Source organism: Sardina pilchardus, chromosome 9 (genome assembly GCF_963854185.1).
Source record: "Sardina pilchardus chromosome 9, fSarPil1.1, whole genome shotgun sequence".
NCBI classification, from domain to species: Eukaryota; Metazoa; Chordata; class Actinopteri; order Clupeiformes; family Clupeidae; genus Sardina; species Sardina pilchardus.
Window position 1 is genome coordinate 7,349,055 of NC_085002.1, and position 22,975 is coordinate 7,372,029.

The 22,975-nt window shown below is 40.5% G+C and overlaps 2 protein-coding genes and 1 long non-coding RNA gene across 3 annotated transcripts in view; 1 reads left to right on the plus strand and 2 right to left on the minus strand.

Annotated features, from left to right (window-relative positions):
• Positions 1-18,618, plus strand: part of LOC134092575 (uncharacterized) — a 60,494-nt gene extending 41,876 nt beyond the window's left edge. Inside the window, exon 3 of the long non-coding RNA XR_009940253.1 lies at positions 18,053-18,618. This is a non-coding gene — a long non-coding RNA (uncharacterized LOC134092575). The remainder of the gene's footprint in view (positions 1-18,052) is intronic.
• Positions 6,369-9,679, minus strand: LOC134092573 (homeobox protein Hox-A5-like). Its single transcript, XM_062545545.1, has 2 exons — positions 9,042-9,679; positions 6,369-7,701 (listed from the first exon to the last, which is right to left on the minus strand). Exons 1-2 carry the CDS (start codon positions 9,547-9,549, stop codon positions 7,487-7,489), a joined length of 723 nt encoding a protein of 240 aa, XP_062401529.1. The 5' UTR covers positions 9,550-9,679; the 3' UTR covers positions 6,369-7,486.
• On the minus strand, positions 11,722-13,806 carry LOC134092063 (homeobox protein Hox-C6-like). The gene is made up of 2 exons (XM_062544865.1): positions 13,221-13,806; positions 11,722-12,746 (listed from the first exon to the last, which is right to left on the minus strand). The coding sequence occupies exons 1-2, from the start codon at positions 13,618-13,620 to the stop codon at positions 12,454-12,456; spliced, it is 693 nt and encodes a 230-aa protein (XP_062400849.1). The 5' UTR covers positions 13,621-13,806; the 3' UTR covers positions 11,722-12,453.
• Positions 18,619-22,975: the final 4,357 nt, after the last annotated feature.

Sequence of the window (22,975 nt, forward strand, 5' to 3'; positions counted from 1 at the left end):
ACCACTGACCGCTGGATAACCTGTGCATCGCGCAGGGAAGAGCCCAGCGTGGCCTTTGGAATGGAAGAGAAGAGCAGGGGGAACCCTTGCACCAACCCACAATACCATGTTATTGGTGAACTGTCGTTTATCGAGACAAAACACAAACAAACATTGTACAAGGTCCAGATAAGGGAAGGCCGGCGTTCTGTATTCGCTTTCATGAGGAGAAAATAATGTTGTGGCACATTTCTCTGGCTCTTCTTTATCCTTATTGTTGTAATTTTTATTTCACATTTTATCTCTTTTATGTTCTAAGTTCATTCGTTTGTTTGGAAGAGCATCACAATCCCATCCCCCACCATACCATTCCTCTCTTTCTCTCTCATTTCCCCCCTCACACTCTCTCCCTCGCTCTCTGAGAGCACATTTTAATATTAGTTAGACAGCTTGACCGGCGTTTCACCTTTTGCGTTTGACTACTTCCAATAGTTCACTGCCAAGGAATTATTGATGAAGAATCGTCAATGAAATTTGTCTTTACTCAAATGCCATTTAGATATTTCCCCTCGTTCAATAACTAGTTATAACGCAAACCGGAAAAATGAAGCCATCCAGGAAACAAATTCTGCATTTATTTTCACATTTTCTCAGGACAGAATGAGAAAAAAACATCATGCATCTGCCCCGAGTTAGGTCTAAGTATTCTGTTTACATTGAGTTATGTAAACCTTTCATACTATTTTGGATGTTCCCCCCCTTTAACACGGACCCTTGCATGAATAAAAAAAACACACATATACATCAGGCCAACTCAAAAACGCGTGGTTCGTGTATACCTGGTTTCAATAAACCCTACATCCATCGATGACGAAACTTTTGACCAATTTGGAACGGCTACTTTCGATGGATTTCCGCTGAGCATTGTAATAAGAAGAATTCCCTAACTATTGAAAGGCCTGTTATTTCTTCAGTTAACACGTCATTTTCTAAACCCAATTATTAAATCAGTCTTATAGTAGGCTATAGGCTAATTGAAATTCTGTGAATCCATGATCAACACTAATAAATGAGTGTTGCTATGGCTTTTACCTATGTGTAGATGAATGTATGTAAATTCATTTTCTTTGATTGCATTTCCTCATGTAAAGACAGAGGGTATTCGTTGAGATACATTTGTCGACAACAGAATGTTGCTAATATGGTCACACAGCATTTTGTTTTAAAGTTAACCAAGTTTAACATCTGTCCCACTTGATATTGGCCGTCTCAAGCATCCAACAACCGCACTTGACCACTGTAGGTTAAAAGGAGCATTTTTGTAAATATTTCATGAATTTGCCTTCCCTGATCAATACACCTCACCAGTAGCCTACATCTCCCACTCTGCAATGCATGTGTACGACCACAAGATTCCAAACATAATCAAATAGCCCATAGGGCCTGCAATAGGCTACAAGCTGTGCGGGAGTTACCCATGCAGTTTGTTGATAGAAGTACATCCAATCAATTGTAATAACGTTAGAAACTGCATAATCTGTGTGTATGTACGTGATTGTGTATTTGGACGTGGTTGAAGGGCTCTTTCTTTACATATGTTATGACATTAACACAATCAATTTCGTATAGGCTTTCCTGATATTAAGCCTTCAGTTTGGGCCATAGTAGACTTGGGGGTAGGATATGACAAATGTGGATTCTTGGGTGTATGACGTTTGTAGATACTCTTCATAAATTAATATAGATAGGCTAAGTGGTCTGTGGTATTTGAAAGTTCGTTAGTGAGTGGAAGCTTGACTGCACAATTAAGTCGTCTGAAAGATGAGCCCCAGTAAACACACAATGCCGACAGCAGAAGTTGGAGCTTTTTTTGTTTGTTTGTTTTAATAATCTGTAATACATAAGTGATCATATTTGATTCTGTGGGGTAACTTTTTCAGTCTCGTGCAGGTGGTCAAAGATGTGTCACACAGTCGTCGACATCACTGACCGTCTTAGACTGTCTTCTCAATGCACTGTACGCTTCACATTAGTAATAACTCACTACAACATTACCACGGCTTTGTCTGTGTGTCCGACAGGTCGACAGGTATACCACCATTTAAGAAACTTCATGGGCAGTTAACATGCAAGATATTATTTTAATGCCGCTTCTGCGCCTCTTTATCCCCACGTCTTTTAGTATGATTAAAGGCAGGAGGTGTGGACCTAATCCTAGGCCATGTCCTTTTGAGGCTAATTATTGCCACTGTCACGTGGTAATGTAATGGCGAGGAAAGGGCACGTTTGAGCTGAGTCTGTATTAATAACGATTATCATAATATATTCTGCCATAGTACGGTATTGTAGATAATAATATAGCAATTTCGAATGCGCATATCCCGTCAGGGAAATTAATGGAACTCTAGCCTACTGAAAGCACGTAGAGTGTGCAGTTGGACTGGGAGATCACTTGACCTTAATTCCGAACATTTTCCCATTGAAATAGCGAAATAGAGTTATCTGGTTCAGATTGAATGTGTTATGATTTCATGTCATTCGATACAGTCAGCCATTTATGTGTTTTGTAAAGTTTATCATATTAGCTGTAGTTTTTTTTCAATTTCATTCAAAGACAAGCATTACGCAGACAATCACAGTGATGATGGCCTCTCGTGTGTATGTGTTGTGTATCGAATTTTCCACTCCATAAAAGGGATGAAAGGCAAATGCTTATTTTTAAGTTAAGTGAAAATTGTCATAATGTTGGAGTTGGTCATTGACTGATTAAGTCAGAAAGACAAGAAACATAGCCTACTGCTACGGCCCTGCTAGCAGCTGAGCTATACAGATAGCACTGGTCCAAGGATCGTAGTCAGGGAGTTTGCCATGCTTCCTATCCCCACGCCCCTATAACCACAAATACACACTGTTCATCCTCTCTCCCTCTCTCTCTCTCTCTCACACACACACACACACTCACAGTCACATACACTCTCTCTCTCTTGTCACACACACACACACACACACACACACACACACACACACACACACACACACACACACACACACACACACACACACACATGCAGTAGTAGTGCTAAGCACCTGCCCATACAACTCAGAGCAGGGCAGACTCTTGCCATCAAAAACGTCCCATTATTTTCTCTTAGGCTACACATAGGCTAAGGAAAGGCGCCACTTTAAGGACTTAATTTGGAGCGTTATAGCGCTATGTAGTCGGCTAATTTTATGAACAGCGTGTTTCCCATCTCACTAAAAACAGATAATGTACTATCCAGCTGAGACTGCATAAGTTAAAATCAGTGGCCGGAAAATAGCAGAGCTGCGCAATCTGTTCCACAGCGTTCAGTAAAGACTTGGGGTAATTAATTAACAAGGTTCATTTTTCCCATTCACACCACAGTTTATGGTTCAGCCTGCTGCACTAAGGCTGATGGACAACGACAGACGATGCTATTTCAATGAGTATACATGTATGATGTTATTTTCTAATATTTGACTGTACAGTCCTATGGGCTACAAACACAGTAAATACGTCCATTTCATTTGTGTCTGTCAAATGCTCAATACATTTTTTTATCATGTGAAAATGAATCGACGCTTTACTCAACACACAATTCAGCATAGAAGTTGTGGTACCATGTTAAGGTTTTGTATGTTGGATTACGTAGCAATGTACATATGCATGAGATGCATCCACTAGCCCATCTACGATGCGTTCTAACAACCTGTATGCTACAGCAAGGACCAGGCCACGAAAAATGCTTGAAATTGGCTTCATGAAATGGCTCAAATACCTATCTTTACATTGCTTAAAACAAGTACTATTTAAAATGAGAATGATCATCTGGCACACTAGAGCAGCATCCAAGATGTATGTGAAGGTAAACCAAATCGCCTTGTCCTACATGCACACATGCACGCACACGCGTGCACGTATGTACGTACACACACACACACACACACACACACACGCGCGCGCACATGCACACGCACACACACACACACACACACACACACACACACGCACACACACACACAGCCGAAGAGCGAGAGAGGGGGGGACAGAAAGAAGAGCTAAGGGGTCCTCAAACTACTTATTCTACAGATATCCAATATACATATTAACGAGACTCTCCAAAGTGAGGGGGAAAGTAATGTCAACATGTTAAGAAACTAATTGACCACCATTAGCGCAGAGAACACCCAAGCATTTCTCAAAGAAACATTAAATTACGATATTAATTAATGCCCCTTGGGTGGCAGAAGGGCAGGTGTCTATTTCATTACAAGCTCTAGAAACAAGATTATTAACTTACTGCACCGTCTGGGAGCCATTTGCCGGTGTCGAACGAGGAGACTGCGGGAGCTTAGGGAACGAGCTAATCCTCACTAAACGCCCTGCGCCCTTCCGTCCAGCCAGATAAGAGCGGCCAACAGCTGCGATTCACGACAGTTAACATTATGTATGATGTAAATATATTGAGGGGTTTGTCAGCCCTGCAGAACCATAAAACTTACTTTAATGGTGTCACGTGTTCCCCACGAGCCACTCAGGGTCAGTGCCTAAGGCCCTTTGGCATACATAACCTCCAAAAGTTTCTAAGTAAAAAAAAACACACGTTGACCGAAACATAAAGGGGGTTTCTGCCAAAAAGAGACCCTCTTACTCTACATGCTAGCTGTTCTTTAAAGTTGTTATAGGCTTTCCAGTTACCTTGTATATAAAACATTCTTACTATGTTGAGGAACTTCTTCAGGAAGACTATCCACACTAACGAGGGGTGAGTAATGATGTTCATTCTCTTTCTTTAGGACGCGGAAGTGGTCAAATACCTTGCCAGCAGCAGAAAAGTTCACATTATCATTTATAAAACGCCGTTTTGTTGTTGAGTGAAGCTAGGCAAAGCAGGAGGGGCCAACCGATGTAGACACACGTCTCTTTGGGGAGCTTAGCTGCTCCGACGCAGTGATCTGACATATTTCGGATGGCTGCGCCGGGGGGTTCCCCAAGCATCTTTCATTTGGCATACTGCTCAGTTCTGAAAACTTTCTGTGATGGCTATCATAAGGGGATGCGAGACAGGCACGTGTTTTGTTCGGGTAGCAACTTTGTGGCCTGCTGCGCAATTGAAAGTCGTAGTTGGCCCTCTTTCCCAGCATGTGAAAGTTGTACTTATTAAAATCATATCTTAAATATCGGGCCACCCAGACCTTATCAGCAAAGTGTTGTATTTATGTAAGTCTTAAGTTTTGTTGGTATGTTATTTGTTTTCATGTGGTAGTCACGCCCATCTCAAGTGTTTCATATTACACTAATATGCTGCATAAATGAATAGTTATTATAATACACGAATAGGCTATGCATACGTGTACACGTCATTGTGAAGAGTATGAAGGGGGGCTCGCCCTTAGACTTAGCTCTAAAACAGGAAGCATTTCTCTTTCCAAAATAGCCCTGTAAAATATTTTTGGAATGCTTGCATCAAAACGTTATGATTAATAGGGCCTTGTCCTCAATCCAATGAGTTAGACACTTCAAAGGTGGGGGTGGGGGTCTGTTGTATTCAGAGTTTCTCTCGCTCGCATATGTTTCGTTAGACAGGAAACAATTGTCGTTTGGGAGGTGCTAGGCAAAGCTGTAAAGTTTTATGACGCGATAGGGTCATAAAGTTTCACAGGCCTCCGTCTGTACTGTAAATAACAGGAGAGGAAACGGCGGCTGACAGAAAGTCGGCATCAAAGCGCAGTCGGCGGAGAACTGTTAACAGGGAGAAGTCAGCAAACACTTACTGATTCGTTAAACAATCAAGGGGCTGCTGCACTGGACAAACTTAGACACACCCTGCAATAAGTGTGGGTTACGAAAAAGACCGATATTTCTGCTTTCATCTGTACTTTATTTCGTGTTCACAAGCATAGATAGTCCACAAAATGGTAAACCCAACCTATCAGCCACCAGGAATTGACATGGGCAGTCTTGAGTTAGCGTTTGCACCCCAGCACATTCTGGAATGTATAAAATCAAAGACATCTTGTTTGAGAAACCTTGAGATTTTTGAGTGAAGTTGAGGTGGTCAGCCAGTTAAGATTCAGGTATTTTGTCAAAGAGGACTGGTATCAGACTAGACTGCATATGGTGACTTAACACAAATGTCTAAACTTCTGGCTAAGTAATCGTATCCATGTGGAGAGACAAACTTGGTTAAGGGCGGATATGACACTACCCATTTGGACAGGTGACAGGTGCCGGAAACGAAAACGAGTGCTACTGAGTTTAATTGCTTTACGTTGAGCTTTGCTATACAGCAACTGTCATATGAACTCACGGTCTGACATAGATTGAACATATTAGGAAATGTTTATTTTTCTCAATGAGAGTTGTCTTCTTTGCGCTCAAGAGAAAAAGCAGCTCGTTTGGTTTTGTAAGGCCCAAAGGCGCAACTATGTGCTTATTGTTTGGTCCCATTTAGGGAATTTGTGTAGGCCTATGTTCATTGGGCACTCAAGATATCTTTTTTTCTAACATTAGGTTTGAGCACCTGAGAAATTCAAGACGTCTTGGTCCTTCACTCAAAGATCACATGCATCATATTTGTCTGGGTGACAGACAACATGCATTGATTATTTGTATTTATTTATTTTGTAATCGATTGAAATTGAACAATAACCATTCATCCAAATACATCTCAGCGATTAAAATAACGCCACAGCGCATATGGACATAAGTGAGGCGAGTGTAAAAATGATTTAAATATTGTAATAATTCTTCTGGTTTTAGCATGAAAAAAATAAAGTGAAATAGCTGTCTGTAAATCAAGACGGTGCAACATTCCTCAGTCTACCATCACATATATATACAACACGAAGATGTAAACAAATCAATACACTTGTATTTCACTCACTTCCGCTACCTCACCTGTTTCTGGTGAAAAGCTAACTCACTTGGTGAATTGCAAGTGGCAAAATGCAAGAAGTAAACCATTCAGGCCTGTGGGCCAACATGATGAATACCATGGTACAAATAACCTTAATGTAAAACTTAAACTAAACAAGACAATCATCTTAATATTATAGAAATCTATGAAATTCAAATGGTTACAATTGTCATTTTAATAATACAACTGTAGCATTACCAGTTGGCCAAGTATCATTATGAAAACAGAGGTTTTGAATAATTCACTGTTTACACTGATGCAACTTAGAAATATTTTGCAGTTTGAACATGGCATTTGGCGTTCTGATTGCGTCTAATAACACGATTAGGGTATTCTATGACCAATGCAGGCACAGGCCTTTCTACAAGAACAAATGCGCACAATATTAAATAAACATGACAATTGAATTACACTCATATCCATATCGTAAGTTGAATAATACTTTCACATATCACACTATAACATCGCATTTACATGTAGGTCACAGTTTGGAAACACCGGTGGGGTTAAAAGTTTTTGAACGCCATCCTCTGAATAGACTCTTGGCTCCGAGTGAAATGGGGGCTCTAGAATGGATCTTTAAGTTTGAGCTTGGAATCCTTCTTCCACTTCATTCGCCGATTCTGGAACCAGATTTTGATCTGTCGCTCGTTCAGACATAGGGTATGGGCGATCTCGATGCGCCTTCGACGCGTCAGATAGCGGTTGAAATGGAACTCTTTTTCCAACTCCAGAGTTTGATAGCGGGTGTAACTCGTCCTTGAGCGTTTTCCATCTGGTTCTGGAGTGGCATCAAAAAATAATAATAAAAAATAATAATGTATAAATAAAATAAATAAAAAAATCACTACAATTGACAGTCCTCTTGAAACAGTTGGCAGGCAGAGCAATTGTATGCTACACAAACAGTCCCAAGTAGGCCTGGCTAAAACTAAAAATTGTTTGGTGGAATCATTTTTGGGACTGGTTACTCTCCTAGAACTATTTTTATGTAATGAGCCTTTGCATGCACTGCTTCATTTAGGAAATGATTATGCCAATTACATAAACCTTACAAAGAATCCCTTTCACTCAAACTGGATATGACTGTCGGAAGAAATCGATTTCGGGTCAATTGAGGGTTAGTACGCCCTTGTCATAGATACTTCCTTGGGCGGCCTCATGTCTTGGCTTAGAATTAGGTCACAGGGTTAATTTGAATTCGATAACAGGTTTGCAACAACCACGTTACCACAAAGATCATAGTAAACTGAATCAGGTATGCCCAGGCACATTTCATTTCAGATAGGCCATCAATAATCAATAATTTAGCTTCATAACAATCATAAGCGAAAAGCTCATACATTGACACTTATTGGTGAGAATACTGTAGGCTTCAACTTGGTATAACATAAAAAGTTGGGATGAAATGAAGTAAAAGAGAAATGCAGGGGTAAACAGAAGCTTTCGAAGATCGATACATATTTAATAGGCAAGTGTTGTGATCTTGCAAAAGCCATTTGACTTTAACATTGGCTTGGACTTTTATAATTATTATGCTCTCAGAATTACGTTTATTTTTCTCTTTTTTCAGTGCTGTCGATGCCATGATAGTTATGATTAGGTATAGCACATATACAAACATCCAAATGAAATTACACAAACTAACTTACCAAAACACGTTCTAATAAGTTAATTCATTTTAAGGCCACGCTCCTTAACTATGGTGGGATATTATGCGTAGAAATATGATACAAACAATTTCAAATGGCTAAAATAGTCAGAAGTTCCTAAAAATTATATTTCTTCCAAATTATTGCATTTTCCTCAATTAATTGTTTGAGGAGCAGACATATTGTTTTGAGCCGAGTTTTGTTTCCTGTATCCAGTTTCATCGTCGTAAATTTGGACGTAGATCGCCTCTTCGGCGTAACGGGACAGTTTTACGAGCAATTCATGCCTTTGTCATAAAATTTACGACTGTGAGTTTTATTATTTCCGAATACGGCCTATAAAACTCTGGGAAAACTGTGAATGAACTCAAGAGGGGTAGGAAAAACGGAGAGCACATGGAGGAGTAAAAGTGACAAAGTAACACTTCTCGAGAACTATCAGACAAGAGGGAAGGCTCTTAAACTTTACCGTGGCTCATATGTAGTTTAGTCATCCAGGGATAGATTTGCGGAGGCTGCTCACTGCCTTGGGTTTGACTTGGGTGGCCGGCTTGTCCCACCGGCTGAACGGCTTGCAAAGTTCCAACTTTGGTCTCGTCGGCGCCTTTCGTTTTGCCTGTGGGCATTTCGCAGGGTTCCGTTGCCCCCTCACTTTTGCGACCGTAAAGTCCAAGATTTAGGGAGCCGTGACCGGTTGTGTTAAGGCGGCCTCTGGGCGAGCCAGTGGATGACTCTGCTCGTGGTGTGTGGTTATCCGGACTGCCACGCGGACCGGAGCTCATCTCCCCCGAAAGGAGCGAGTTAGAGGAGGATGGGCACGCGAAGGAACCTCGATGTTGATGGTCGAGCCCTCCGTAACAGTAGCCCGACGGTACGTGGAGCTCGGGCACGGAACCGTAACCATGGTTGTGCAAAGTGAAGGCGGACGCTTCATGACTTGTTTGCTTGAACAACGAGTTGGCTACGTAAGAGCTCATTTCAAGAGAAAACGTAGCAAACACCGACTAGAAGCATTTATACCGAGTAAATTATTACATTAAAGTTCTAACATAACACGATAATTCTATTCTACGAGCGTCGAGAACGGTTATAACGTTTTGTTATTGTTATTGCGTTTGATTTGTGGCTCTTTTTGAAGTTCATGAGGGTTTTTATCCTAAAAATGACCACGATTTATAGGTGGGGGGATTCTTTTATTTTTTTGTTCTCTATTGCCCAAATATGGGTTGTTTAAGACGTATCACGTGCTCCTATCGGCCAGTCATAAATTTGGCTAGATCACACCAGGAGGTTATTGATGGAAGTAGGAGAAACGTCTGATAAGTTGTTAGCAGGGACACGGGGAAGGGGGTGGAGGGCACCAGAGGGGGAGAGCCGGACAGAAGGCCGAGAGCGTCACCTGGTGCTGAAGACGGAAAAGAGCACAGCTTGTGCATAGGCCACCTCTGCTTACGACCTCAACAGTTCTTGGGATCTACCTGGCAACACACATTTAAAAAAAGAGAAACGTATAAAGTCATGCGCACATAGGCTACACAAGCTCAGAATATGGCTGCCATATCCAAGGTGGAGTAGAATCGTTTTGATAAAGGAATGTAGGTAGCCTATATGGCTGAATATTTAGTTTCCTTAACTTTGAAACTGATGGATATTAAAATGACGCACCTTTGAAAATGAATCTGTAAAGACACATTTAGTTGTCAATAAATTGATCTTCATGGTGAAATTAAAAGTATCTTGAATCAGGGCAATTAGACTGCGCCTGATTTTCAGAAGTTCTGCAATGTCAGACGTCTCCGAGTGACACAGACCACCCTCACCTAATCAGTGTTTTGAATTTCATGAATGTCTTTGGTCTAAAACGGCAAATATAGAAATCCAACGTAAGTAACATTAGTGGAAGTACATTTACTCGTACTACTTATTTTTGCTATATTCTGGGCGTAGTTAAATGGGTGTATAGGCCTCTGAAGTCCTTCAAAGTAGGCCTATTTGTTCGTCTATGTTAGCCGCAGGCCTACAGGTATGTTTATACGTGGATCCAAATGAGATCATTTTAATTATTACCAGCCTACTATACTACTCATGTCCTACAGACTAAACCACGGAGACAATTCAAATAACTGAAGCATTAGGCTACTTTTAAAAAGACCATCGCGAACTTCCGTTTATTCAGCATTGGGTTATAGCGGTTACAGGCTTAGCCTAATTATCGTAAGAAAGGCACCAACATAATAACAACCACAACAGCAACTAATAATAATAATAATAATAATAATAATAAAAATAATAATAATAATGTGTTAGCCAATGCAACACTGGTCGACAAGTGCATTTTGTCTAGGCTACGCGTTGCATTTCATAAAAGTTTATGATCTTTGTTGAACATTTGCTTATTCATTAATGTGGAAATAGTTTATGTCTTGTAGATCTAATGCATTGCAGTTGTGGTGTAGGCCTTTCTACACACCCATGTGCTGTTAATAGTAGGCCAAAGTGTAACTTCGTATATGAAATGAGGGATTTTGAATATCACTTAAGTATCCCTATAGAATTTGTTTTCGGTCATATCTTCTGGTCACAATATCAAACAGAAAGTTCAACAACTGCGCGTAAAGCGCGCTGAACAGACTGAACAAATACACACACACACACACACACACACACACACACACACACACACACACCATCTAACTGTTACGATTTTATTCCATTACAGATGTCTAGTTTTATTATGTACATCATTTGGAATTATTGCTTATAGCCAAGTAGACTGACGAATTTTGCGCCAGTGTTTCTTTTGCAGGCTTCGTTTGTTTGTGGGACATTGTTTCGTTTTTAACCACTGAGTAGGCCATCAGTGCTCGGAGGCAAAATCTGGTTTTGGAAGGGAAGGTTGCGATTGTGCAGCAGCTTGGATTGGCTATGTTGGAATCCAATGCCTAATTACGTGTTTACCTATCATTTTCGTATCTGCACTGTAATAGTTAAGCAGATGTTGCCTCAATTAAGTTAAGCACTTTCTGAAAAAAAAAGTTATATCAATGGAAATCTGCTGATCATCAGAATTGCAATGGCATTTTATTGACGGAGGATATAACATTAAAGTGAGAAAATCATACCAGTCGAAGTTTTCATAACAAGTTTTTATTACATATGATGTGACGTACTTTTCATACAACACTTACTGAATTAAGTCATCTAACGCTACTTGAAAGACACATTTCGATATGACCATATATGTGATGGTATCTTTCTAAACATAAATATAGTACCTAGTAACATTACAGTAATAACTTCGGGATGCGTTCCTTGATTCTCACACAGGAGCAAGGCTTGACATATGTCATATGTACAAACATATTCACAACTCAGGTAGTATGGATCGCTCAGTGAATATTCAGTTCAGCATACAAGTTTGGTTTACAACAAAATAAGAAATATATGATATCAAAGCATACAAAAGTTAAAGCGAATGTAGTTCTTTCCTTCACAATTGTCTCCATTACCCGCTCACCTGTGACTATTTCTCCACATGGCCAGATATCCTGGTATAAGGTGTTCGTTATTTCAAGACAAAATACAGTAAAATCAAATTTGGCTTTACAGCGACGAACTCACAAAAGTATGCAAGGGAATGGCAAGTCTGGAATAAATCAGTTTTCTTTACGCACAGTCTGTTGCTCATCTTGAACTGAGGAGGAATGGTAGAGCATGTAGGCTACGGCTGTGTGATGAGTACGCATTGAATTTTAAAGCACTCCATGTCTTCTTTCATGTCGATGAGTTGTGCCAAACGAAAGGTAGTCAATAGGTAGTTTACGTTATCCGTACATCACGATGGTTGACTGTACTGCTCTAATACTTGTCGGAGGCGACGCTTACTCCTTCTTCTCGTCTGTCGCCTCGTCAGCGTCCTCCTTGCCCGTCTCCTGGCCGGTCCCCGATGTGTCTGTGACGGTTGTGGTCAGGTTGCTTTCCTTTTTCCATTTCATACGGCGATTTTGAAACCAGATTTTGATCTGGCGCTCCGTGAGACAGAGCATGTTTGCAATTTCGATGCGCCTACGTCTCGTCAGGTAGCGATTGAAATGGAATTCCTTTTCGAGTTCGAGAGTTTGATATCGGGAGTAGATCTGACGTCCTCTTCGTCTGTCCGACCCGTATCCAACTCCTGCGAGAAAGTACACACATGGTGAGTCGTGGAGGTAATGTTGGAGATAATCATTAACAACGCACACCAATACACCGGCACTCCCACATTACTGTACTGTTTACACACATAACTTAACTTTTGAAAATTATCAAGTTTTTTAAAAGTATCTTAAGCTACAGACACGAAAGTGGCCATCACTTAGACACAAGAATGCTGGGTTCAGTGCGTACTTTCTTTCCTTGCGATCTTTAAGCTAGGAACAAATGTGCTCCAATAAAAGTTGGAGTATCTTTTGTTTTTGTCTAAATGGAGGAGGTTCGTAGCTGACCGTATAGTACGGCCAAAAGGGATATCCTCCAAAGATAAAAGGCCTTTATTGCTGGGCGACAGGGCGCTGCAGTGATGGTTTATGGGGTGATAAAAAGTAGCTTCCCCGGTCGTAAAACCAGACCGACCCTTGCTTAATTTATCTCTCGGAGTTGTAATACTCACCACTGTGAGAGTTCATGCGCTGCATCCACGGGTAAATCTGAATGCTGCCCTTCGGGTCCTGAGACACACTTCTGCCTTGCTCCGTGGAATAGTCTTGTCCTAGCGAACTCTGTGCACCCTGGCCCAGACTACTCTGCCGGCAGCTGGGAAGGACGTCCTTGTCCTGGTAGAATACGTTTGATCCATAATCGTATGGTCCCCGACCAGAGCCGAAAACTACGTTGTCTTGAGGAGAGTAGAAAGGCGAGGAGTATATCCGGTTCTGTGCCACAGCCGCGCCGTACGACGAGAAGTGCCGAACCGGGTCATAGGTGGTTGAATTTAGGGCCACGTTGGGTAAAACCTCCTGGCCACCAGCTAAATGGCATGAGAGCGACGGGTTTGCGAAATAGGAATTCATACCTTTCCTCTAACCCTCTATCCCTTGCTCCCACTCTTTCTCTCTCCCTCCCTCCCTTACTCTCTCTGCTCTCTCTCTGGTCTCTCTCTTGCAGTCACTCACTCACTCACTTTCGTTGTGTCAGTCTATCTTTTAATGGAAGTGCTCGAGCTATATGATTTCTTTATAATTTATTTCCGGGCGCCAATAAAGACACTGTGCACACAACCGAATGTTGTTTCTGAAGCTTCGCTCCAAGATGGACAAGATGACAATGTCAGCTGACCACATTTCCTCCAATAAAAAGCCAGGGGTAGAGGGAAAGCAGGAAAAAACGCCAAAGTAGATTTTTTATTCTTGCCCTGACACACGCTCTCATACACACATGCGCACACAGACATACACACACCTACACACGCAGGCGCACGAATTACATGTATGAACATACATACACACGTTGGAACGCGCGCGCACGCACACACACACACACACACACACACACACACACACACACACACACACACGCATCCGAATTCAGTTGTGTAATGTAGGCTAAGTGCACCCTAGGCTGACTTAGGCTACAAGAAAACTGCACGAAAAGTAGTTTTGATGCAATCCCATTAAACATAATATTTACTCGTTATACAACACGCATTCAAAAAGAGTATAAAATAAAGCAATAGTATAGTATCAAAATAATAGTAGCCTGTGATATGCATCAGTTATGAGTTTAATTTCTTATGTTCGTAAAGATTTCCTTTCCCCAGTGGTCTGCAAAACATGCTGCTCCTCAAAACAAAAATATGCCTTCATTATGCGGAGATAAAAGCAGCTTTGACCACAAATAGAGCGTACAGTAATCGAATTATTCAGTCATAAAATAAACTTGCCAATACAGTGTCTGTTAAATCGATAAACATATTTGTTTCTGAGAGCCGGGTGACATCACTGGGTATAATTTATATTTGTGATGCATAGCATAGACTCCGAGTTAATATAATTAAACAAACTGTGAACAGAGGAACAAATATGCACAGAGGCAGTCGATACATTCTCCTCTGGTGAGATTGTATTGCTTAGCATCATTCTTTATTTAAAGAAAATATAAGTTAAATGGTTCTGTTTTGATAAAAGACATTCTCCCCATTATGGGTTTCCTCTCGTTCTCGAATGAGGCTTACAGTTGCTTTATCATCGCATGATGGGCCTACTTGTCTCTATGTTTCTTGTAGGAAGAGAAAAGTTAGTTCTCTCTGTCTCTGTGTCTCTCTCTCTCGCTCTTGCTCTCTCCCTCTCTCTCCCTCTCTCACACACACTCACGCGCGCACACACACACACACACACACACACACACACACACACACACACACACACACACACACACACACACACACACACACACACACACACACACACACACACACAACTAATTCCTTTTCAGTCCATGAGGGTATCAATATGTGGCGGAGGGAAGGTATGAATGTTATTCTTTCATGTTACCGAGTGACCATCTTAAATGGGCTAGTGCAAAAAAAAAAAATGGGCTAGTGCAAAAGGATGCTGCCAATTTAGCTTTGAAACACACCTTTCCCCGTACACATAGATGGTTACTTCAGCCGAGCGACGCGGGACAGATTAATAGTCGATAAAGTGAGTGTGATGTTGGGTAAGCTCTTTCTGCAGCTCTTTCTCCTCTTTGTTCAGAGGGAATTCCTTGAGCAAAAGGAGGGGGGTTTATGGCCGTTTTTACTGCGAAAGAATGTCTTAACGCCTGTGCAGCCGCAGAAGTCATAAAACCAGACAAATGACAGGTTTCAGCCGACCGCTCGTGACACCCCTGTGCATGCGCCACAGATCGACATACCGGAATTCCGTCCGGTTGCTCAAAGATATGGGAGTAGTCATTTGTTTGCGCGTGTGCATTTGTTTACCACCCAAACGGCAGGGCATGAGTTGGCGCGAGCAATTGAGGTTTTGTGTATCTGTGTACGTCTATGCACACCTACACCATGGTCGTCTGTTCTCCAAACTGTTCAAAACCACAAAATCAGATTGGAAGGATGTGAACCACACCATGAAAGCTAATTTCATATCGTAAAATTCACACCATATAGTGACAAAGCATTCAAACCATACTTTATCATTTATTCATGAATTATGGTTTACCAAACCACATATGGCACTGTCTTCCAAACAAATAAAGTAGGCTATGATTTAAAACTAATGGGGAAAATATGTCATTAGATAATTCATGTACTAGTGACAAGTATGAGAACGTCATGAATAATATCTGTGAACAACCAGTCTAAATTATTGGCTAGTAGGCTATTGATAGTTATAATAATAGCAATTAAAACATTGGAAGTTAAATAATGAAAATATTTAATACGTGTCTGTTAACCTATGCGATAACCAAATATCATATGGCTAGTAAAACAAAAACAAAAATATATATATAAAAATCACAGTACCGCAATTCAGCCTTAAATTTCAGCAAAAACAATTATTTCCCTCTGTAGCCCCGCAGTTCATTCTGAAGGTCTGGGAAAGCTCGGGCCCTCAAGCCTTTATGTCGGATACAAACGTGGTGTTTCTCAAAGCGACTTTGATCTGAAAAAGCAAATGCTTTTAAAGAGCTATTACTTTAATGTAGGCCATATGAGTCTTGCTGTCAGGCTCGTATGCAGCAGGATGTTATCGCTGAGCACCCACAGCCTCGTGTCTTAAGGCAACACACTTCTTTATTGTCTTCCCAGATAATGACCGCCAAATCTTGCACAAGGACCTCTTTTTATAAAACGGGGTGGTTTGTAGGGTTGCATGCTTGATAAGGAAATCAAGCGCTAAGGGGGATCATACATAATTAGATTAATCAAAACTGGCTGGAAGCGACAACTCGATATAGTTGTTGAAATCTCGGAAGAAGCAAAGCACCCGACAAGACATCTGCTGTCATGGTGGTGGCTGTGAAGTCAATGTGAATTGGTGTGGGGGAGAGCGCGAGAACTGTTTTATTGGTAGCTGAAAGTGGAAGTGCATGAGGAAGTGTTTTATTGCATCCTTTTGTGGACGACTGGTTGGGCTAAGACAATCTGCTGTGTAATGCCTCCCCACAAGCTGTAGTGGAATGATCGGAGTAGTCTCATCAGGAAAATAAAAACATTCGCTGCAAACAAGGCCCTGTAGTAACCTAGTTGCGTTTCGGCATTTTTAGCCTATTTTGCCATTATATTCCCAAGGACGCTTGGTCATCATGGTAAATACGCGATGATTGTTAGTCAAAGTAGTCTGCACAAATGGAAATTCACACACTTCTCTGTCATTAATTTGATCATGCAGGTAATGTACATTTTTATTAGCATTACTATTGGCTATGTGTATCAATTAGTGTAAACCGTCTTGACTGGCTCTGTGATGGATACATGTGATGTGAAGTCTAGTGCCACCTAGATTTTTTTCGGTTGTAAAAAGCAAACTAGACATTAATTACCAAGACACATATTATTTTGACCCTCGATATTATGTGCTATTTACACACTTTTTTATATTGTTTTCCACTCGTGGATAGGCTAATCATCGTGATCTAATGATAACAACTGCCAGCCAGCCAGCCAAACGGTTCATTTTGTAAGTTCCCTTTTCCTCAAGTACTGTTTACACTCTACAAGCTCATAATCCCGGACACATATCGTATATAGGCCTGTCCAACCAAAAGCCCCTTGAAGCTCAAAGTCCGCTACGCAGGCAGACCCTCAAAGCTGGGGCGCCGTCTGTCAAAGTTTGGGGCTCATTTTTAGTGTAAAGTTTTGATTCGGGACGTCATTATGAGGTGTTGCTGATGGCGCCGAGACGGGTGCCAAAACGACTTAATTTCTCACCCCAAGTCATCATAATATAACTTGCACCCACTTGTATTGACGTAGAAACACAAAACATTAGCCTACTAATAGTTTTTATATATGTAGCCTATACATCCGTGTTTTCATTTGATATCAATGACTAGGCCTAAATAAATATGTTTTAAATACACATTTTATTAAAAGTGAAATTAAAAATAAATAAAAACCCTTCTGGAAATAGGTTTCGCTGCACAGAATTATTACCTCGCATGAACAGAACATTTAATAGGGCCACTCATATTTTAGTAGCATACATTTGGGCGTGTAGAGGATCATTTTAATCTTTTATTTTAAGAAATAATTCATTTGATAATTTAATATATTTGATATAAAAGAGTTTAAATTGATATCTTTTGCGCTGTGGGTAGGCTTATGGTGATTTAAGACCCTCCCTTCTACTACCAAGGCAAAAAGGCATTTTCTGACTTTCTGTACAAAGACTAAGCGGTCATAAAGTTTAATAACCTCCCGTTACTCCCTTTCCACTCCCCCATTTTCTCTCTCTCTCTCTCTCTCTCTCTCTCTCTCTCGCCCTCTTTCTGTTTGCTCCTCAGACGCAGGCCCGGACGGAAGGATTATCTGATCGTACGTGTCCTTGAATAAACCCTAAGCGAACAGGCAGAATTCCAGAACGATAGCTCGATATCAGCCGAAGTCCCGCTGTCGAACACAGGTCTCCGTGAAAAAGACTATTTAAACACCGCTTGCCCTTCTACTGCTGGATACAACTTACGTTAACTGCACAAGAATGTCCGCTGACGCAACCGCCAAAGCACGCACCATGGACATAAATCAGATTTCTATCCCTTTTCATACTGTAAAGATGAAGTAACATGATACGCCCAAGTACGACACGTTACATTATAATTCCACCCACAAGACCGACCGATTGGGTGCATTAATGCTGAACTGTCCTTACATGATGTAACTGCTTAGTAGGCCCATTTTTGTACTTTTGGACAATTAAATATTATGTATATCTTCTTTCAAATGGAGAATGTCTGTTGTTGGTTTGGTTGCCTTCTCACCAAACAGAGCATAGGCTACATGGATATATGTTATAGCTAATCTTGGAATTGTAATTTGTTTGCATATAAATAGAAAGACAATAAAATAAAGCAATAATACAAGCCCAAAGCATCATTATTGTTATGATTATTATGATTATTATTATTATTATTATCATCCTCGTCATTATTGTTATTTCTGATTTTGTGAGAAAGCATCTTGCATTAATGACAAATAAGTAAATAACACATCGGTCTGAGACACATTATTATTACAAAGTGAATTGTTAAATGAGAGTTAACTTTGATCTCGTGTCAGGATAATAGGTACAGTATCAAGCCAATGTTACAAGTGGTTAGGCCTGTAAACAACGTTATCAAAGAAGGTAATCAACATACTGAAATATAATATCTAGGTCACCTTATTCCATTATACACTGCCTATACGTATAGGAGCCGCATTGTGTGTTTAGTCTATAATCATATCGTGATTCAGCTAGATTAATCAATTAACATTTCTCATAATAAGTAATCAGAAGTCTCTTCAAGAAGAATTGAGGTAGTCACGTGGTGCATGCCACGTGTCTGCCAGCTCGTAAAAGGTGAATGCACAGTCCCTTTCAATGTCATAAAATCTCCCCATTCCAGCTCGGCGCACAGAGGGGTGATCTGCTTATCCTCTAGTCACTCCTTTTCCTTCATTCACCACCACAGATACGAACTCAGATGATTGAACTATACATTTAGCAATAGTAGCCTAATCGATATAGGCCAAATACTGATGCAGTCAACATGCTCCTGAAGTAAACACTAGGTGGCGGTGTTGATTTTGACAAGATGCTCCCCAAGTCTGACATTCATTGCATACAGTCAACAAACTGATTTGAGCCGTTTGTAAATGGATTGACTTGAAAAAAAGTAGTCCATTTGTAATATTAATGCCAACATATTTTCATAACAGGTCTACTGCAACAACCATCATCTCATCGACATTCACTTATGATTACTGTATGATCATACTCCCATCTGAACTGGTACAGTTTTAGTTCCGTTAATGGATTAAACATATTACACAATCTAAGAAACAACTAGATAACAACTAGGTTCATCCTGACTAACATCTGCAAACATAACATTTCCCCATCGTCATTAAAGAGTTTCTCAAAAACGTAAACCGCATGCCCAAGTCTGGAGACTTTACCATTGCTGGAATAACAAGGAATTAAACCATAATGATTAAATAGCTTAAAGTAACACACTAACTTGAATAGCTTGAGCAGAGTACCGAACAGAGAGGGAACTCATGAAGTAGGCTACCTAATCACAAATCACATTATATGGTACTGCAGCTTAAAGAGAAAGTAACATTAAGTGTCATTCATTTGCCCACGTGGTTAGCATTAATAGATTGGAAAAAGGCTATGCTAGTAAGAAAACAAAAGCACTACATTTAACTTATATACCAAATATTGTTAGATGGTAGATACAGGAAGCTGCTAGGTAAACAATTTGCTACATTGCTTCTCACATGCAACTCATCATTCAACAGACATCAAGCGGTTGCTGTATCACGTTTTCCGTTTCCTGTAATGCACTGATGGATGAATGGCACAGGTAACACAGGCCCCAACTACACACCAATAACACCGACAAGAGGCCGCAGATGTGGAAAAATGCCTTTTACTGCTTGCAAATGACACGTTAGAGCAACAATTATGTGTCTTCACAGCCATCCTCCCCTACATTATACATAGTTGTACAACAGAAGCCTTGCGCACACCCAGACTCACTGATCACAACAACTGCATGCCCTTTTTATGAGTGGGAAACCAACGTACTTTGACAACCGAGGGTTAAATCAGGATGGATAAGTTGTTACATCATGAGATTACTTCCCAATGAGTACTATTAGATAAAAATGTAAACCAATAAGGAACGCAGATTCACAAACTTACCCACGTTCTCCGCGCCCTTTGCTGTGACGCACGCTGACTGGTCCAGCGGTTAGCGGCACAAGAGGGAGAGCCCGCGTCGTGCCTACTGCGGTACCAGAAAATATCCAAGAGCCTGTAGCAATTCCGTTCGGCTTTTCAGAGGTGAGACTGGACCTCTTCAGAATCTGATATTGTGCCTCCGCAACAAGGAACAAAGCAGGCTATCCTACCTATAGCCCTACCTCATTGTAGGAGTGACAGAGAAGGAGAGCGAGTGACGGCGAACAGGAGCAAAAGGAGGAGGAGGAGACGGAGGAAGGAGAATGGGAAGGGGTGGGTAAAGGTAGTCAAATGAAAGTGCCAGCATTCTGCCCGAGCGACTTAGTAAATCCTAAATTAAAGATGAAAAAACGGAATTGGAGCTCTTGGTCTGTCTTACGCGAATGAGTGAGCATATGATAGCAGGAAAGACAACAGTACAAAGTTCACGTTCACGGAGGGCGCATCATGTGACCTGCTGCAACCAATCCAAATAGTACTTCAGTCGTAAACTTTTATTACTTAGCTGTAAATTTCCCACCAAACAACCAGGAATGCGTTGAGCCCCTCCGCGCCCTCAGTTCTATTCTTTATCGTTTTCCCCACAAATAAGTCCCTCAAACTGCATTAGGAGAGACCATTTCTTTCTTATTGCTACTGTTTTCATTCTGCATTGAAGATTATTTCATTCATTCCTATATAGGTTTTCAGGGCTATTCAGGGAATACTGACGTACTCACCATAATAAAAACAATTTAAAAATCATCATAACAGTTAATAGTGTAGTATTGTGGTCTGTATGTTTCCAAACACTGTTGGCATCACTTATTGGTACTGTTTGAACATCCTGGATTGTTGGCCATGTTATTCATTCTAGCATGAGATTGTATGGGCTGGTGTTCAAAAGAGCAATCGTGAATTTGTCTTATCAAAAGATAATTTAGTGCAGCTAGTAGTGCAGTATTGTTGTTTATGAACACAGTTAGCACCGCTACCAGTTTCATCCTGTTCACTCCAACTGACTACTGTCACAACGATTTTGGGCCCAACTGTACCCAAGATAGTGGAGGTGATCCAGACACGTGAATTAACTAGATGATTGTCAAAAAATACATTTTCGGAATATGGAAACATCCGGAAGTCTATGTGTGAGTAAATGCTTTTGACGTTTTGCTTGGAAACGAGGAACCTGTGCATATCTTAGAGCGCCGCACTCGTGCGTCACAGGAACGGCAAATGATTTACGCACAACTTGCTCTATCTTGAAATGGCATTCTGTTTTCAAGAAGACTTGAAATGTAATTTGAAATGTAGAACAAGAAAAATATTTTTCTGAAATGTTGCCGAACAAATAGAACGAGAGTGTAAAAATTGTGTCTTAGTAGCCTTTACTCTTGTCTGTGAAGGCCAAATTTGTTGACGTATGTCCAATAGCGGTACATTAATGGAATATTAATAAATAAGAATACAATGTGTACAACAAACCTTACATTTTTTTTGTTTCCGCTTGCGTCCAAGGACTGCATGCCTTTTTTCCTTGAGTATAGCCTGTCCTTGTCAAGGCCTAGTTATGTTGGACTGTAGTGCTGTGCGAAAATAGGAAGTGATATTTTAAAGGGTTGCTTATGTAGTCATGTATTCACATTAGTGCCATAATGTGAAGAAATATTTTAAAGGGTAGATATTCATTGATTGTATATTATGCACCCTACAGTAAAACATGCAAGCTTAGCCTTCTTTACAATCAGTCGTAGGGCTTTCTGTCATAGGCTACTATGCGCGTACTAATGCTGATATTTCAGATCATATGAAGAAATGTTCTGTTTTCAGTCAATGACTCACTCAAAGGGGGTTTATTTGTATGCAGTTGTTAATCTCCTTCAGACAATGTTCATGTTCAATTTGTACAAAACATTGTTATTAATATGATATGTTGGAGGAATAGTCGTAATTCGGCATTAAGTTAATTCGTTAATAAACTAATAATATTTAAATGCTGGGTAACATCAGAAAAGCTAACGGTTCAGTGTTTCATTGAAAACATTCGCTTGGATTTAAAGACACTGGCGAGTTTATGAGCCACCAATAAACTTAACAGGTGATTACAGCCACACAGGAAGTAGCTACTACAAGGGCAATATAAAGTACAAAGGCCAGACGGTTAGACAATAGTCACAGACAATTGTCACACACAAGGAAAACTTCCGCAGAGCCAGAAACACTGTCTATAAACCCTGTAGGATGCAGAATACTTAGGTTTGAGCAAAAGACTGCTTTCTCCTTCTGTGAAGACTGCACAACTGCCCTGAGCTGTCCACCTCTCTTGTTGAGGCATACGGCTGGTAAGCGCAAACTTTAAATATTTAAAAAGTAAATGGTTAAATGTTTAATAAGCGTAAAACTACAGCGCCTTTAAATTATGAATTTATGTACAGCTTTACGAAATTTCTTGTTTTTTTCTACTGTAATTGATTGGTTCAGATTTGTTAGTGCAAAT